This window comes from Dipodomys spectabilis, unplaced genomic scaffold (assembly GCF_019054845.1).
Source record: "Dipodomys spectabilis isolate Male_0828 unplaced genomic scaffold, ASM1905484v1 ptg000096l, whole genome shotgun sequence".
Taxonomy (NCBI): Eukaryota; Metazoa; Chordata; class Mammalia; order Rodentia; family Heteromyidae; genus Dipodomys; species Dipodomys spectabilis.
The window spans coordinates 15,524,260-15,544,204 of record NW_024870773.1 but is presented as its reverse complement, the minus strand read 5'-3'; the positions used below and the strand labels follow the sequence as shown (position 1 = coordinate 15,544,204).

The window sequence follows — 19,945 nt, the reverse complement described above, 5'->3', positions numbered from 1 at the left end:
CTTTGGCGATTTTCCCACTTCTACATACTAGGTCATAGAAGCCAGGGTAAATCGTAACCTTCTCCCACATTGCATGTCTAAATCAACCCCAAAGCACAAAGAATACAAATACAGTAGCATCCAAAAAAAGTCCTTTTATGATTTTCTGAACTTTATGTCATATTTAAATATTACACAAGGAGGTATTAAATGTTAGCCCATGAAGTTGTTGCTTTTTAACTGTTATTATTAAGAAGTTGTACAAAGGGGTTTTAATTCCATAAGTCAGGAAATGAATACAATGTCATCCTTTTTTTAGCTTTCCCCTATTTTCCCCCTACTACTCTTAAACTCATAATGTTTTAAGAGTAAAAATACAGAGGAATGACAGAAAGGTTGGACTTTGAAAGGGATATACAAATGCTTTCAGAATAAGTAGTGGGGGCTGGGAAGGTGGCTCGGGGTAGAGCGCTTGCCTTGCATGCTTGAGGCCCTGGGTTTGATTCCTCAGCACCCATAAGCAAAAAAAAAAAAAAAAAAAAAGCCAGAAGTGGCGCTGTGGCTCAAGTGGTAGAGCGCGAGCCTTGAGCTGAAGAGCTGAGGGGCTTCGCCCAGGCTCAGAGTTCAGGCCCACGACCAGACCCAAAATAAAACAAAACAAAAAAGAATAAGTAGTGGGAATGTGGTCTCTAAGGTAAACTGAGCAACAAGAAGTAAAGGCATTTAAAACTGATAGAAGAATGTCTGTACCCCACCAGTTTGCACCCCACCAACCACATACCTGTAAACAGCAACTTTTCCTGTTCCAAATGCACCCACAAGTAAATCTAAAACAACAAAGACAAGACAAATCACAAAATCCATGCACAGTTGTTGTAAAGATGATCTACACAATCCCTATCCATCCCCAAATCTAAAATCTGAAATGCTCCAAAATCCAAGTATAAGCATTGTCATAACACAGACGTGGAAAACTCCAGACTATTTCAGGTACAGAATTATTTAAAATAGTTTATAAAACCATTTTTGGGCTATGTGCATAAGGAGTCTATACAAAGTGAGTTTTGTGTTTATACTTGAGTCCTATCCCCAACATCTCAGGATCTGTGTGTCAATGTTCAAGAACCTGACCAGAATTCTAACCACTTCTGGTCTGAAGCATTTTGGATAAAGGATACTCAACCCATACAGTCATCGATTATATGGACAGCAAAGGAAAAAAAAAATAAGAAGAGCAAAGTATATCTTTCTTAGGACATTTTTGGAAGAATATAACCTATACAGCTAAGTCTATAGGATATATGAATGAAGCCCTTCACCATTCAGGAAGGCAAATGTGTTAGAAATGCTCAAGACACTCATCAGAACTTCACTGTCCCCATCATCTAGACTCCAAGTGCACATCCTGAGGAAACAGGAAAAGCATAATGCTTGACGCCTACTACGTATGCAATGTGCACCAAGTACATGGTACACATTACCATTGTTATTGCACTCATTCTCTTACTACTCTCTCGTGGGCAGCAATCCAATGAAGCAAGGATCATTACTACTGGAGCAAACATGCCAGATGTCATTCTGACACCGTAATTTTGATTGGATCCTGAGTAGACTATTGTTAAAGCTATCAATAGTACATGAAATAATAGATATATTTCTATTAATCATAACTAATAGTAATAGTAATAATAATAGCATGCATAGAACTTTCTCTATACTAAAATTGCTTTGAAGTGATTTACTTGGGCTCCTAACAAGAAAGTAGGAAGTGTCTTATTAGAAAGCTGCCAACGGGGGCAGGCAGATTGATCATAATATTTATCATATCCTTCCTTTCCATGCCCTCCTAGATTGCCACTATTCCTCAGGATCAATTGTTGTTTTTTTTTTTCTTTTTTGAACTGCTTTCCTCAGATCTCAGCCTCCTGAGTAGCTAGGATTACAGGTGTGAGCCATCAGTGCCCAGCATTCAGGATCATTTCTTAAACAGACTTGTTTAGTAATCCTTGCTTTTATGTCTGCTGAGCCAGCTTAACCAAAGACATATTATTCTTGTCAGTGTTTCTGTTTAAAAATGGACTCAAACCATTTTAAGATCAACACTGTAAGTGGGGTATCTTAGGTTTTACAGAATCACGTTGTAACAATAGCTTTAAAAAGATGTGTATGCTAATGTTCAAGTAAGTCAGACACGGGTCATCCAAGAGCTCTCTACAAGAGGAAATAGAAAACATATTAAGAGAAGATCTACAGCGTGGCTAACTGTGGCTCATGAATAAAATGTTTAAAGTCTTACATCTTTAAAGTTGGATGCTAGTTTTTTTTTCCTTTAGTGTCTTTTCTTTTCCTTCCCTTCTCCTCTCTTTTTTCTCTCCATTCTTTTCTTTCCTTTCCCTTCTTTTCTTCCTTTCCTTTTCCCTCCCCTCCTTCCTTTCTTCTTTCCCTTCTTTTTCTCTTTTTTGTTTTTTCTCTCTTCCTCCTTCCCTTCCTCCATCTCTTTCCTTCCCCTTTACTCTCTTTCCTTCACATTCCCTTCTCTTCCTTCCTTCTTCCCTCCCTCCCTTCCTCCCTCCCTCCCTCCTTTCTTCCTTCCCTTCCTTCCTTCCTTCCTTCCTTCCTTTTCCTTCTTTCTTTTCCTTCATTCTGTTTCCTTCTTTCTTTCTTTCTTTCGTTCTCTTTCTTTCTCTCATTTTCTTTCTTTCCTTTCTTTCTTTCCTTCCTTCCTTTCCTTCTTTTCCTTCCTTCCTTCCTTTCTTTTCTTTCTTCCTCTTTCTTTCTCTCATTTTCTTTCTTTCTTTCCTTCCTTCCCTCCCTTCCTCCCTCCCTCTCTCTCTCCCTTTCTTTCTTTTGTTCATTTTTCTTTCTTTCCTGAACTCAGGACTTCCTGCTAGCTAGGCACACAATGTGATGCTCAAGCCATGCCTCTGTTCCTTGATGCCAAAGCTTCTACACCCACCATTTGTTTAAAACTACAGTGATAAATTATATCAGAATGGCAACACTTTCAGCTACCTCCACTTTTTGCTACATTTGTCTCTTCCACTATATTTGTTCCTATGTCTTGGGAACAAGAGCACCTGATAGGCAGAAATGCATACTTTTCTTGCTAGATAACCATATTTAGGCAAACATAACACAGGTGACTCTGCATGCCCATTGACATGACAGAAGATGGGCAGCTCTGTTGTGCACGAGGATTCAAGAGCTGCCTGTGTGCTTTGGTCTTGGCTCCAAGTAAGGCAAAGCACTCATATCCAAAGATTAGACCTTGTGTAAATAGCAGATGAATGTTAAGAACCAGCTTTTGGAAAAGGCAAAGAAATGTGACAGTAAGCCTTTCCAGGGTAGGAATCTGAGTGTATGTGGATCTCAAAGACTTCCTAGAATGGTTTGGGTTGAAATAAACAAAGGGAGACAGAATCTTTGTATCCACAGTCTCAGGCACAGCACTGGACAGGGCTAATGGTGGCGGCGGCTCATAAATGACTGCCAAGTAGGAGGATGGGTGATCATATCCTAAACGAAGAAGAGCAGGAAGAAGCAACAGTTGTTTTGACAGGTTGAGTGGGTTAAATTTGGCTGGATTTTTGCAAATGCATTCAATAGAATGGGAAGACACACATGCATCCATATGCATGCATACTCAATCCCCATATCCTACAAAATGACATCCAGGCTTTTCACCACATCAGATGACCATTAGAGCCGAGACCGTGAATACTACACCCTGTGGTAATGGATGGCCATCAGAGCCAAGACCGTGAATACTACCGCCCTGTGGTAATGAGGAAGAGGGCTTTTCCTTTAGGAATTCAACCTCAGGGTGGGGATTTTCCTACTTTGGAAAAATAACTGGCAAACAGGCCACAGTTTCCTCTATCAGAAAGTGGCCACAGTTGTTCGGAGCCTAAAAAAACAGTTATCTACCACAAAAGTATGTTTGTGTTTGAGATGCCATCTTGGTATCATGCCTGCTGGAGAGGGCTGGAGTATTACGCTCAGGACATACTGAATTTGTCTGATCTCTCCAGGGCAGAAGAATGGATGCACTGGTTTGGTTTGTTTTTTGTGTGAAAATACTGTACAGAGGAGTTACAATTACTTGGGCAAGGTAATGAGTGCATTTCTTATCAAGCATTGTTGCCTCTTCCTTTGTTTTCCCCTCCCATCCCTTCCTATCTCTCCCCACCTCACCCCTCCGCACTGCGTGCCAAAGTTGTAAAGTTTGTTTTTCGACATAATGTTTTGTATATCTCATTGTTGCAATGGGTTCACCTGTATCCCTATTTAAACGATTTGTTTTTTCCTTCCCCTCTACAACAAATATATACCAACATCAAATACAGTGAAAACAGGGGTTATACTGTGGGGGAGGGACATACAAAGCAACAAAGAAATATCTTAGAAATATGTTAGACACAATAGCAAGAAAGAAAAAACATTTGAGTCCTTATCTTGGGGTTTGGTTTTTAACAAGCTTTTCATTCCAAAGTTTATGTGATTGGTTTAGACAAAGCATCATGTGGTTTCTCTGTCTCTATCTCAGCTCCATATATACTATGTAAGCATATGTGTGCATATTTACATAGTTCATAGTGACATGTTTTTGGCTGCATGTATTTTATATGTAGTCTAGATGTTCACACATACATGCATATGTTCACATTTATGTAAATGTGGATTTACATATGGACATATTAGTATATACACATTAGTGTACTCACATTCAGAAACAATATTTTAAAAAAGCTTTTGCATAATTTTGTTCTTTTGAACAAAATTTGAGTGCTGATACTTTGATTTAACTATGTGACTTGTTATGAACAATTATTCATTTTCTGTTACTTTAAGATAATAGGACTTGGGGCTGGGAAGGTGGCTCAGTGGTAGAGTTCTTGCCTTGCATGCATGAGGCTCTGGGTTCGATTCCTCAGCACCACATAAGCAGAAAAAGCAGGAAGTAGTGCTGTGGCTCAAGTGGTAGAACGCTAGCCTTGAGCTGAATTGCTGAGGGACAGCACCCAGGCCCAGAGTTCAGGTTCCATGACCGACAAAACCAACCAACCAACCAAACAAACAAACAAACAAACAAAAAAACAGGACTTGCCAGATACTGGTGGCTTATGCTTGTAGTCCTAGCTATTCAGGAGGCTGAGATATGAGGATCACAGTTTAAAGCCAACCTGGGCAGGAAAAGACCTGAGACTCTTAATCTGCAGCAAACAACTCAGAAAAAGCTGGGAATAGTATTATGGTTCAAGTGCTCAAGAGCACTAACTTTGAGCAAAAGAAGCTCAGGGACAACACCCAGGCTCTGAGTTCAAGCCTCAGGACCCACACACATACCAAAAAGAAAAAGAAAAAAGAAAAAACAAAGATCATAGGTCTTATACTATCAAGTAGCATCAACTCTTATTTAGTCTTCTCTTATAATATGTCCTAAACGCAGGTCTGAAATCAGATAATAAAATGTCTTGCCTTTCTCTCTCTCTTTTCTGGAAGAAAAAAATCCAGCAACTAAAACGGGTTCTCTTCACTCCATTGAAAATATGCTTAAGATCTCCATGCTTCTTGCTGACTGAGAAACCATTTATTTTCATTCTGCTATTTGGAGGAACACTAAGTGTGTGTGTGTGTGTGTGTGTGTGTGTGTGTGTGTGTGTGTGTGTGTGTGTGTGTGTGTCTGTGTCTGTGTGTGTGTCTGTGTATCTGTTGTCCTGGGGCTTGAAGTCAGGGCCTGAGTGCTGTTTCTTAGCTTTTTTGCTTAAGGCTAGTGCTCTGCCAATTGGGTCTCACCTGGACTTCAATTGGAGTCTCATTGACTTTCCTGCCCTGGCTGGCTTCAAACCTTGAGTCTCAAATCTCAGCCTTCTGAGTAGCTAGTTTTACAGGCCTGAGCCACCAGCACTTGGCACCACTAAACACTTTCAATGAAAGAAATAAAAAACCTACTAGCATAAATGCAGGCTCAATTGGCAAGGAAAAACTTACTCTAAAAATATGAGATCATGGTTGATGTGTGACATTTATATTTTACTCTTCAAATTTGTTATCTTAAAATAAATAGGGCTTGGGAAAGGATGGTAGGGGAAAAACAAAGAGGAGGCAACAATGCTTGATAAAAAATGTACTCATTACCCTGCTCATGTGATTGTAACTCCTCTGTACAGTATTTTCACAATAAAAAACTTATTTAAAAAAAGAAATGTACTCATTACCTTGCTCATATGATTGTAACCCTTCTGTACAGTACTTTCACAATAAAAAAAACTTATTTATAAAAATAAATAGGGCTTGGATGGCAGAGTCTGATTTTTCTGACAAGGGAAAGGAGATTTTGGATGGAGTCCTGTTGGAAAATATTGGCTTTGTTTTGAATGTGTGTTTGAGGTTTGGTCGGGTGGGCAGATGGGGTAAGGAGAGGGAAAATGATAATTTCCTAGGAGACATGGCACTCTGGAGGGGACAAGAGGAACAGAGGGAACAAAATTAGGTTAAAGAATCATCTAGGAGCCAGTATAATCTGAGTTACTTAGGGGGCTGAGATCTGAGATCACTGTTCAAAGCCAAGGTAGGCAAAAAGTCAGTGAATTCTTATCTCCAATTAACTATCAAAAAGCTGGAGGCGGAGGTGTGGCTCAAGTGGTAGAGTGCCAGCCTTGGGTGAAAAAGCTAAAGCAAGAGGAAAAGATTCTTTCTTAGTTTAAACCCCAATAAGGGCATGCATGCAAGTGTATATGTGTGCGTGTGTGTGTGCACACACACACACGCACACACACACACACACAGACCATAGGAACATAAAAAGAAAAGAATAGTTGTATAAAAAAGATTACAATTATTCATAAGGGAAAGCCTGAAACATAACCCAAAACCATAGAAATCAGAATGGAATTTTGAAGGTTTAACTTCTCTAGCAAACAAACACATGAGCAGGGCCAACCAAGAAATAAACAAGCAGAGAAATGTTTAGAGAAATTATTGCCTGATTGAATGTTAGTAAGTATTTTCCTTATGCTTAAGCACCTAGTAAGAAATAAATTTTAATAATTGCTCTCAGGCCTAATCTGTAATGAACTCATGTAGATGAATAAAACTACTTTTTTTTTTTTTTTTTGTCGTGAGGCTTGAACTCTGGGCCTGGGCACTGTCCCTCAGCTCTTCAGCTTAAGGCTAGCGCTCTACCACTTTGAGCAACAGCACCACTTCCAGTTTTCTGGTGATTAATTGGAGATAAGAGTCTCACGGACTTGCCTGCCTGGGCTGACTTTGATCTCAGCCTCCTGAGTAGCTAGAATTACAGGCGTAAGCCACTGGTGCCCAGCAAACTATTAACATTCTAATAAAAAAATTATGAATAGGCATTCATACAAAATACTCAAGGCTAATATATATATATATATATATATATATAGAGAGAGAGAGAGAGAGAGAGAGAGAGAGAGAGAGAGAGAGAAAGATATTCAATTCATTAATCATCAGAGGAATACAAATGAAAGGAAGAATGAAATTTACTTCATTAATGCTTCAAATTTTAAAAGGTGGAAAGATTAATGCTAGGTACTGTTGAGTAGAGCAAGAATCCATATGGCGTTGTTGGTGGGCATATAAATTGGTATAGCTGTCTTAGAAGATAGCTTGTTGCTCATGGTGACAAACCACAGTTTCTACCACTAAGGTCTACAAAATTACCCTGAGGATGTATTGGACAATTATACAGTACACAGATATTCCACAAAGATTTAGATATCCATTTCACATGGATGGATATAAAATATATTCATAAATATATTTTTATATATTAGTATAATGTTATGTAATATATAACATACCACGTAATATAAATTGATAAACATACAATCCATAAATGGAAGTATTTTAGAAATAAAGTTTTAAATTGGGCACCATTCTGAGTAGTGTGATGCTACCTTGCACTCCAGTGCAAGGATATGAGCCAGTGTATTTACAGGGTATGCTACTCACTTGTGAGTTACTTTAATTCAGCACTCGGGGTCTAGTAGCCTTTACATAAGAGCCCAAACTCAGCCACAATGCCCGTAATTCATTCAACTCAGCTTGTCTCATCATTTAAGCTTTTGATCACCTCACAACATTATAAGAAATGTGAATATAGTTAGACAGTGAAAAAGGACCACATTCTCAAAATTTTCATGACAAATATTTTGTGTCTGGTGTACCAGTTGTTGTTAATCTCTTCCTGTGTCTAATTTGTAACTTAAATGTTATCATGTGTATGTACGTGGAGACAAAATACAGGCTGTATAGGAGTAGGTACTACTCATAGGTTCAGGCATGCACTGGATTCTTGGAGTCTTCTCTGAACAGTAGGGGACTACTAGAGTTCATTTGCTCAGCTGGACACCCATGACTCACTCCTGTGATCTTAGCTACTTGGGAGGCTGAAATTGGGAGGATTGTATTTTGATGCTGGCTCAGGAGGAAAGGTTTGTAAGATCACTTTTCAACTGAGAATTGGGTGTAGTGGTTCACACCTGTTATGTTAGCCTAAAATTGGTAGATGGTAGCCTAGATGAATGCCCAAACAGGAAGCAAGACCCTATCTCAAAAATAACCGGAAAAAGAATGCCTGGAGGTGTGCTTTATATATATGTAATCAAGCACACACACACACACACACACACACACACACACACACACACACACACATATATGATAAATATACTTATTTAATTCATATATTATTAATTTATATATTATATATTTAGATTATATAATATAAATATATCATTATATAGTGCATATGTAATATTTTATAATATATAAATATATTCATATAATAAATATGGATATATTCTATAAATTTATATTTATACATTCATATTTATATTTATATATTCATTTATTATATGAATATTTATATAATAATACATAAATGTGTTCTATATTAGTATAGCATATACTAATATTATACAATAAATATACATCACATGATTTATGAATGTATATAAAATAATATATTGTATATTTATAAATATATAAACATATGTTTATATAATATAAGCAATTTTGTATATTTATTTATATAATGTATTTATATATTTATAATGTATATATAAACCTTTTTTTTACTGTAGCAAATGTTACTCTTAATATGTATATCTAAGGTCTTTGACAATAGCATCCAATAGGATAACCACTGTCACCATCAAGTTATAGAACCATGAATCCCATCATCCCAAGGGGATGATCCCAACTCTCAAGGGGTTTTATAGTCGGAGCCTGACTCCTCCTCCTGGCAAGTGAGTTTATCTGTTTGTGAATGATGTGGAGATGATGTCACATAGAACACACTTCGGGTCTGACTTCTACTTGGCTGGTGTATCTCCTCATCTATAATGGTTTGTATATCAGAGTGTGTTCTAGCATGTTACTGGTCAGCTCACAATATTAATTGTCTGTCTCAGCTTGAGAGCTTCTGAATTGACATCCTTTTTGGAAAGTCACCATAAACATTCATTGATGGAGTTTTAGGTATCTCAAGGACTCGTTGGATTTGTTTCTCATGGAATCTCATTAAAACCTTGGAAGCCCATTTTAAATGCAGTGCTAAATTTCAAGTGGAAAACTATTCAATGAAAGGTGAAAGCTTAAGATATTCTAATCATTGTACTTTATCACTGGTTGTGAAATCCCTTGGAGAAACCACTATTCCTTGCTTGAGCAAAGCCTTGAGGATACTCCAAATAAGAAAGCCAAGAGCACAGTAGAATTTGTTAGAGCTGACAACTACATTCTGCCTGCTCTGGTGTCTTGAACTCAAGGCCTCACACTCTTGCTTGGATTTTTTTTTTTTTTTGCTCAAGGCTTACATTCTACCACTTGAACTACACCTCAATTTCTAGCATTTCACTGTTTAAATGGAGATAAGAGTCTCTTGGATTTATCTGCCTATGCTGGCTTTTGAAATTTGGCTCTCAGATCTCAGCCTCCAGAATAGCTAAGATGAGAGGCATGAGCCACCAGAATCAGGCTAAGTAAAACAATGGAGGAATCGCCTTAGCTTCTTGATATAGCTTTTCTCCTGAAGGTGTAGATGGGAATTGGGTACTCTTTTTCTCTAGCAAGGCATGGCCGCTTTCTGGATCTTTCCAGAGTTTTTATTCTATGACCTGCACATGACTCTGCACATCCCTCTGTCAACTTCTAGCTCCTATCTTAACATTGCCCCTGCCTGCACCTCAGGCCCTGACCATCATGGCCCAGTCTCTATTTCGGCAAAGTGTTCCAAACATGAACAGAAGATGTTAAGTAAGAATCATGTATCTGGAACCATCGAAGTCTGATCACTTTGTCACAATGCTAATATTAAGAGAAACAAGACTAGGGATATGGTACCAAATTCTGGGATGAAAGATGGTGGCATAACAATCTGGTAACATCCACTGGGTTATGAAAAAAAAAACCCATGTGTTTGGATCTAGGAAAGCGGCTCATGTCTGTGGGAAATAGGCATTTAGATAAATCTCCTTAAAGTTTGGCAAATGTGTTACTCTAAAAATAGAGGCTGCTTTTCTTGCTTTTTTTATTGCAAGATGCAAAATATTACTGGAAGGAAGGTTATGAGTTGAGGAAGAAGTGTTTGAAAAAATGCTTGATTCCTTTGCCCCCAGAAAGTAATAACCCTAACAGTTTGTCTGAAATGCTTCCAAATGAACTCTGAAGGAAAACATTTATGAGCCTGACATGGTATTAGATTGCAGCATTGTAATTTACTAGAGTTTATTTTCCTTTAAAAATATATCCCACAAAAAAGAGCAAAACATCCAATGAGGGGTCTGCCTTATGAAAATAGTTTTCTATATATTACTAGCATCCTGTGGCTGTTCGAGGCCCCACAATGTAGGGTCCTTGTTTTGTGCTCCAGAATGACCACACTGGTAGACAGACAGGATGTGTACTATCTAGGCTATTGCTGAAAGTCCTGGAGAAACAAGTTTATGTCTTTAAGACCAAAGTCATTTCTATTAGCAGTGAGTTCCCAGTTTCCTGTCTGGTAAGACAGCGAGATGGACAAATTCCTGTGATTTGAACCTTGTTTGTTGAGTGTCAGGGTTGAATTGTGCAAGCCTTTAAATTCTATGTTGAATCCCTACCTTTAGAATCTTAGAATGTGTCTGTACTTGGGAATGGACTCTTTAAAAGCATCTTGCCTCAGCCTCCTCAGAGCTGGTATCACAGGCTTGTATCATCATACCTGGCTTCAAGAGGTAATTAAAGCAAGGTCATTTGGGTTGTCTCTAATTCAGAAGGGCTGGGGTAGTAAGAAATTATACACATATCCAGGAGGAGGAGACAGGAGGCTCAAGGTTTAACATCATCTTGGTAAAAAGTTAGTAAGATTCTATCTCTACAACAAACCAGGCACGTGGTGGTACATGCTTGAGGTTCCAGCTACACAGAGGTAGAGTTTAGAGGATTATGATCCATGGCTAGTTTGAGAAAATCTAACCCTCCTTCCCTTCCTTTGTACCTTCTCTTCCTTCCTGTTTCTCTTGGTAGTGCTAGGGTTTGAACTCAGGGTCATCTTGAACTTTCTAGGCAAGCACTTTACCATTTGAGCCAGAATTCCCAGCCCTTTTTACTTTAGTTTTTAAAGTACGGGCTTGCACTTTAGACTGGGGTCAGCCTCAGACCATACCCTTACTACCACTACCTGCCATATGGCGTAGACAAGTACCACTGTACTCATCTTGTTTTTGAGATGGAGGGTCTAACTGATTTTGTATGGTCCGAGCTGCAACTGTGATCCGCCCGTTTTCACCTCGCACATTAACTATGGGAAACTTCAGGTACATGGTCTTGTGACACAGGGACCAGATCTGGGGCAAAGAGCTCTGATTTCAGTGTTTAATTCCATCCTTCCATTTCCATTTGGCTGGTTGGGTTGAGAAATACAAAGAATTGTCCTCTGCAGAGTAGTTTTGGAGTTTGTAAACTATCTCCAGAACAATTGTGAATGGTGGATGGTTGGTTGGTGGCCACTTTTCTTTTGGGGTTGGATAAGCTAAGCTTGGCAGGTGCAAGTCTGCCCAAGGCTAGAGACAGTCCACAGTGGGTGAACAAAGGATGTCATGTGTGCCCTGCTTTTTAGTGGGGGGCTCTTTCATTCCTCTGGCTACTGAGCATCATGCTCTAAGTGGCTTGAATAGTAATTGGCACTGAAATGTCCAACCAAGACAGAGCCAGGAGCCAGGGTCAAATGTTTGCCAAGAATACGTCTGCTGCTTAAGTAAAGCCTGATGTGCTCCTTAGAGAGAAATACTAAGGCTTCTTTTCATCATTTCTACCTATATTTTCATCCTTACTCTGCCTAGGAATAAACTGGCTTACTGGGTTTAAGTAGAGCTGGAATGAAGGTGTGTGTTTGTAAGGAAGCTGACTTGTTGGTTTGCTCTTTGTCTCAGCCACGGCTTTGAGCACCAGGATTCTACACTGGGCAAAACCAAACTAAACTTCCAACTCACCTAGTGTCCAGTGCAGTGGGGAGGAAAGAGACCTTGATGAGATAACATGCTTGTGAAATGTCCATCTGAGATGGCTGTTTTTTAGAGGAGCGACAGTAGTCAGGGAGGGCTTCCTGAGGAAGTGACATTTGACCTGGGCTTCCAAAATAGGAAGTGACCCCCTGGGAAAACAGCCAGGATGTGTGAAGGCTTGGACTCGGAAGGGATATATCAAGCAAATGACACTAAAATATGGCTTTCCATTTGCATACTAATACATTTAAGATGACATCTATCAGCTGGGAAGGTGGCCTAGTGGGAGAGTGCTTGCCTAGCATGCATGAAGCTCTAGGTTCAATTTCTTAGTATCACATAAACAGAAAAAAAAATCAAGAAGTGGTGCTTTGGCTCAAGTGGTAGAGTGCTAGCCTTGAGCAAAAGAAGCTCAGGGACAGTGCCCAGGCCCAGAGTTCAAGCCCCATGACAGGCAAAAAAAATGAGGTCAGGTGGTTGGAGGTTTTCATGGGTTTCTACAGGAGAATAAAGGAAAGAGGAATAGTAGTTGTGGGACTGGGAAGGTGGCTCAGTGGTAGAGCGCTTGCCTTGCATGCATGAGGCCCTGGGTTTGATTCCTCAGCACCACATAAGCAGAAAAAAGCCAGAAGTGGTGCTGTGGCTCAAGTGGTAGAGCACTAGCCTTGAGCTGAAGGGCTGAGGGACAGCACCCAGGCCCAGAGTTCAAGGCCCATGACTGGCAAAAAAAAAAAAAGAGGAATAGTAGTTGTAAAGATGAGGTGGTTGGCATGCATCCTAATCCCAGGCTGAACAAGTAGAGCTTGCACATTTATTTAGTGGACCTGAATGCAACCATAGTTGCTCTTTGATAGGGTCTTCCATAAATGCAGCCATGAAGACAAGTGATAGTCATTCTCAACCTGAATCTGTGGAAGTTACTACACAGGAACAGAAATAGAAAGAAAAACTTGATGCCCAACAAAATAAGTATCAGGAAATGGGTACTTTCAAGAGGGAAAAGTGGAGCCAATGGGGAGAAGGGGTAGATGAGTGAAGGGGAAGGAGGGGAAAATGCAGGCAGGAATTCATTGGATATACCACAGGAGTGAGTGTGAAGATGTTCATCTGTTGGCACAGATCAAGATGCATTGTATGCATAAACTGCTCTGCTAAATGGCAAAAAATTCAATATACAACCTAAAAATTAAGAAAAATGAGGGAAAGGGTGGGTTGAGGGGTGGGTAAGAATATTGAAAGGAGTGACAATAATGAAGATGCACTATATTCATAAACTGCTTTGTACAACCACTTAATGAGAATAAAAATATTCCCCCAAAAGAGAAATTTCTCATCCGAAGATACCACAAAAATAGGGGGTGAGTATATTTGTTAGTGGCTGGGCAGTAGCAGATAGGTAAAAGTCAGGTTCATCTTTGCTGTACTTTCCCTAATAGTATAGTTCTTACTGCCCAACAGTCACTGGCAGCTTGAAATTACACCATGGAAATTTACACCGCAGTGTTACACATATGGGTTTTTCTCTTCTTCCCTGGAGAGCTGGATGCTAAACATGTACTAACACACCTGTGAATGCAGGGCTTATTTGTAGGTTGAAGATATACACAGAGGGAGCCCTGGAGAAGCATTCACGATGGCTCCTGCACTGGCTGCTGTGGGAGGGAGGCTGGGTAATCAGTTGCTCAGGCAGCTCACCCCCAGCTGGAGCTGAGGATGGACTGGGAGCCATTCATTCCCAGCCCTCCTTCTGCGCGGCCATCTCTCCCACATTTGTTTGTTTCACTTCATCACACTCACTTGGGATACTTCAATGGCTTTCAAATTCGTTTACTTTGAAAATGATAACGGGTTCTTTGCTAAAACCAGAGGTCTTTAAGATATCCTGTTGAAGGAGAAAACATCTTTTGTCTACTATTTTTCTAACAGGGTACCAGTTATTTAGGGTGTCATCCAGGCCTTTAGTTACCTGTCCCCGGTTTAACCTTCTCACTGGTCTTCATTTGTATTCTTATTAACTTGTACCAAATTGCTTAACATTTTCCACTTATAAAAACAGAAAATATTTCCTTCAATTTGTGTATTCAGTTTCTTTCTCCTAACCCTAAAAAAAATAAAAAAGAAAGCACTGGGCACTGGTGGCTCACATAATCTAAGATACTCAGAAGGCTGGGATCTGAAGACTGAAATTAGAAGCCAGCCCAAGCAGGAAAATCATGAGATTCTTATTTCCAATTAACCACACACACACACACACACACACACACACACACACACACACACACACACACACACACACAGAAGCAGGGCTGTGGATCAGTGGTAGAGTGCTAGCCTTGAACACAAAAAGCTCAGACACAGTACCCAAACCTAGAGTTTAAGTGCCAAAGCAAACAAATAAGAGAGGAAAACAACAAAAAAATGAGCCAGGTGCTGGTGACTCACATCTGTATTCCTAGTAACCCAGAGGCTGAGATCTGAGGATCACCATTCAAAGCTAGCCTGGACAGGAATTTCCATGAGACTCTTATTTCCAATTAACCACCCAAAAGTTGGAAGCGGAGCTGTGGCTCAAGTGGTAGAATGCTAACACTGAACCAACAAGCTCAGGGACAATAGCCAGGCCCTGTGTTCAAGTCCCAGAACCAGTACCAAATAAAAGAAAAAAAGCATGTCTTAAAGATTCTACAGAGCATACTAACAAAGACAAACTAGGTAGTGTTTTTAGTAGGTAAAATAGAAATGGTCAACATTATTTATGTCACAATTAAAAAAAATCGATGCCATACAGATTTAGAAATGTAGGGTCCAAAAGAATCCTCACATGTTACAGGTTCAAGTAATGAATAGCATTGCATCCCTTGATACAAACAAGTTTTCGCCAAGTGACAGTCAGATGACATTGAACTTACACAGCCCTCCATGTGGTCTCTTCTGCAGCTTCCTCTTCCTCCATTGCTGCCTTCCCTGGATTTTAGTGAGAACTTGTGCCATGACATCTCTGAGTCTTTCTTCTGAGATGTTTCTCCATGGAGTTACTTACAATCTTAACCTGTGTCCTAGGATCCTTTTGTCCCAGGAAGCTTTTGTGGTGGAGATCATTTAGTGAGGAACTCTTTTTTTCTTTCATGTATTATCTTTTGGTTGTTGTTATTGCTGGTTTCTTTTTCTGTTAGGTGACTAGGGCTTGAACTCAGGGTTTTATGCTGTTGCTTGACTTTTTCTCTCAAGGCTGTCACTCTACTGCTTGAGCCACATTCACAGCTTTTTGCTGTTAATTGAAGAGAAGACTCTCTTGGATTTGTCTGTCTGAACTGGATATAAACCCTATCCTCAGATCTCAGTCCACTGAGTAAGTAAGATTAGAAATACGTGTTACTGGCATGCAACTACATTCATTACTTTTTGACCTCCTTAAATTAGCCCCACCCTGTGTTATAATTTATGACTGCATGTTTTATCTCTCATGATAGCATTGCTCCCTAATGACATTTATAATAACTAATTATTACCACTAGATTCTATTGACAGTACTAACTGCTTTACATATATATTGTCCAACTAAAACTCCTAAATATTCTGTGTGGATGTTTGTGCCAATCCTGGGGTTTGAGCTGAGGGCCTAGACCTAGGCTTTAGTTCTCAAGGCTGGTGGCCTACCATTTTGAGCCATCGGGCCATTTCTGGTTTTTTGGTGGTTAACTGGAGATAAGAGTCTCATGGAGGGCTGGGAAGGTGGCTCAGTGGTAGAGCACTTGCCTTGCATGCATGAGGCCCTGGGTTTGATTCCTTAGTACCACATAAGCAGAAAAAGCAGGAAGTGGCACTGTGGCTCAAGTGGTAGAGTGCTAACCTTGAGCTGAAGAGCTCAGGGACAGCGTCCAGGCCCAGAGTTCAGGCCCCATGACCGACAAAAAAAAAAAAAAAAAGAGTCTCATGGACTTTCCTTCTGGGCTGACTTCATTTGAACTGAGATCTCTGATGTCAGCTTCAGATCTCATGAGTAGCTAGAATTACAGGTATGAGCCACCATGCCTGGCCTAGATACCCCTTTTAAGGAAAAACTATTATCAAGTATCCTTATACCTATTTTACCAAGAAGAAAATTCTATAGAATTCTAATAATTCAATCATTCAGTAATAGTTCACTGTACTGAAGTTATACAAGATACTGCTATTAGGAAATAGTGAAAAGATTGTTTTGGTTTTTTTCTGTGTGTGCAATTTTTCTATGAGTCCAAAATTCTTACCAGAAATAAATCTTTGATCATTTCACTAAATTTCTTTAAGATATATCCTTAGTAATTCACTAAGTTTTGCTAGAGGTATTTTTTGGTCTTGTTTAATTTTTATCAGTCATGGGGCTTCAATTCTGGGCCTGGCCACTGTTCCTGAGCTCTTCAGCTCAAGGCTAGCGCTCTACCACTTGAGCCACAGCACCACTCACCAGTTTTATACTACATTTAACTCTGGGATTATAGAATCAAAGATGTTTAGTATTAAAAGTATTCTTGGAGGAGCAATTCATACACCTAACTTCTCTCTGGGGAGAAGAGAGACACCATAGAAGCTGAGTTCTAAAATCACACCTAGGAGAATCAGTTCTAGAATTTAGGCCCTTTAACTCTACTTTCCTTCAGGCTCCCCTTTAAGACACCACTCCATTCAAGTCCAAGAACTCTTTCACATGCATTAATTGAATCGAGTCTTAACTCACAAGATAGTTTTAAAAGACAGTATGCTATTTTTTTTTCCGGTCTGAGACCAGGACTCAAACTTGTTGATATTTTACACTCATTGGCGCATTGAAAAATGCCCTACCACCTTAGCCACGCTCCCCCCAGCCCCCAAAAGATAATATTCTATTTTCTAATGTGTTTATAATAAAGCCATGAAAATCTTCCTCAATAAAAATGTAATGTTTTGCTTTTCATACAAACACAAGTAGCCATTTGAGAAGCAAAAATAAACTCTTGCTGCAAGATTTGAACTTTGTTCAACTAAACTTGAGGTCAGCAATTTCAGGGAGCTCATGGTTTAATCGGAAGGCATTCCCTGTGGGGCTAGCCTCTTCCTTGCACTTCCTCTCACTTCCTTGCTCACTTATTTTCTTACACTACTTGTGTACAAACACACATACACAGCACTCATGAAGACAGATGGGCCATTTTATTTCATTGAATGTAATTGTCTGAAATGGTTTTCTGGAGGAGACAACGAGTCTTGGCGTTCAGCTCATGTTTTCCGTGTGTGTGTGTGTGTGTGTGTGTGTGTGTGTGTGTATTGCTTGTAAGTTTGCTCCTCAAGAGCATCTGCCCTTCCTTTCCTCCCTCCTTTAATGTCTGGGCTATATATTTGGTACACGGTGGTGTTTTACAATCATTTCACTGAGATTAGACTAGATACTGGATTTTTAGGATTCCTGGGAATTACAGGTGCTCTTTCCTTTCAAATACTTCCACTCCACAGATACATACAAGGTATTCCTTTGCTATGCTGTTGTTGCAATGAGCACCAACACAGAAACCTGAATACATCTATATTTTGAATAGGAACAAGGATTTTGAAGCTAGTATCTACATATTTGTGGTTCCTTTATATTTGTAAAGAAAAAAAGATTTTGAATCACAAATCTTAAAAAAAACACCCACACACATTAGGCAGAGTCAGGTGCTGTTGACTCATAGCTGGCTACTCAGGAGGCTGAGATCTGAGAATGGTGTTCAAAGCCAGCCTGGGCAGGAAAGTCTGCAAGATTCTTATCTCCAATACACTACCAAAAAGCCAGAAGTGGAGTTAAGCAGCTCAAGTGGCAGAATGCTAGTCTCGAAGAAAAATGCTCAATGGCAGCATTCAGGCCCTGAGTTCAAGGCCCAGGACCAGCAAACAAACATTGGGTAGATACATCAGATGTTAGAAAATTTACTCCAAACATTATTTCTGCAGTCAAATATCTATATTGCTATAACTAAACCTCCCCATGCCAGCCAATTCTATAGTTTGTTTCTCAGTTACCTTGCTTCTAATGTCCAGACCCTTCTTTGTACTGATCTCTTCCTTACTCCTTGTCCTTCTTCTATCTTCTTCCTGGCCACTCACTACTAAGTCTAGTCTATGTTTCATTTCCTCAAATTTGTTATCTTCTTCCTTTCAATTTCATTTGTTGTCACTTAGCCCAGGCCTAATTTGTGTGCAATTTAATATTCTTAAATGGTTCAAGGGGGTGAACAGGAAGTGCACCTTCCAAAATGGTGCCCAGTAAAGCATGTTAGTACACCATGAGAGAAGTCCTTGTACTTCATCTCCCACCTAGGAGTAACAGTGGGTTGTGGGTTGTATCACAGTAGGCAACAAACTGGTAATCTTGGAGGAAGCTTCACTTAGGAACCCAGCCACAGGGATTTCATGAATGGCTCTTAATCCAGCAGATCACAATAGCTATGTTCTTAACTGTCATGTTCCCATTTGGGGCAAAGCAATTATACATGTTGGACTGAAAGTTAAATTTGGAGATCATGGAAGTTTTCTGCTTCAATCAAAAGACTAGTATGCACAGGAGAAAGAATACCTCTGAAACATATAGCAACATTAAAAGTTGACAGAAGAAATGATATTTACTAAACTAGTATAAATCTCAATTCATTTGTGTGTGTGTGTGTGTGTGTGTGTGTGTGTGTGTGTGTGTGTGTGTGTGTGTACACAAATCCTGGGGCTGGAACTCAGGATCTGGGAGATATCCCTGAACTTTGTGCTGAAAGCTAGTATATTATACTAGTATATTATACTGCTGTACCACTGAAACCAATCCTCCACTTCCAGCTTTTTAGTGGTTATTTGGAGATGAGTCACATAGATTTCCCTTCCTGGGCTGGCTTTGAACTATAATCCTCAGCTCTCAGCCTCCTGTGTTAATAGGATTACAATACCTGGCTCAGTTGATTTTTGTACTTAGATATTCTCAACTAATTTGCAAGCAGAGAAATGGAAGTTCAGTGAGCTTAAGCCATTTTTCCCCCACTCTTACACAGCTAGAAAGCAGGGAAGTCAAAATTTACAACTAGATCTTCTCCAACACAACTGTAAAGAAGTTCTGATTCTGTGAACGGCAATCAATTTGATTTCCTCTCTCATTCTATATTAGTCACAAGTTTTTTTTATAACCATCTGTTCCCAAAGTACAAAGGAAAGCAGAAACAACGCTGAAAAGTAGATATTATTAGCTGCATATATGTGATAAAGAAATGGAAGCTCAAAGAAACCAAATAACTCCTTGAGTGTCAAGCTAATAGTTGTTGGATAGAAGTCAGAACTTGAACACTTTTCAAATCTGCCTTCCCTGTTCATAGCCTCTCTACTAACTTAACTATGGTTATTATTTTATATTGTTTTCATGTTTATAGAAAGGAATGGAGTGCTTTCCAATCTTTTGCTTTGTACACTTCTGCTATGTA

General features: G+C 39.5%; 1 protein-coding gene across 1 annotated transcript in view; it reads right to left on the bottom strand.

Moving 5' to 3' along the window:
* Itga8 (integrin subunit alpha 8) overlaps nt 1-19,945 on the bottom strand; it is a 167,889-nt gene that overhangs the window by 79,559 nt on the left and 68,385 nt on the right. Inside the window, exon 14 of the mRNA XM_042686085.1 lies at nt 761-806. Within this exon, the coding sequence (XP_042542019.1) occupies nt 761-806 (46 nt within the window). The remainder of the gene's footprint in view (nt 1-760; nt 807-19,945) is intronic.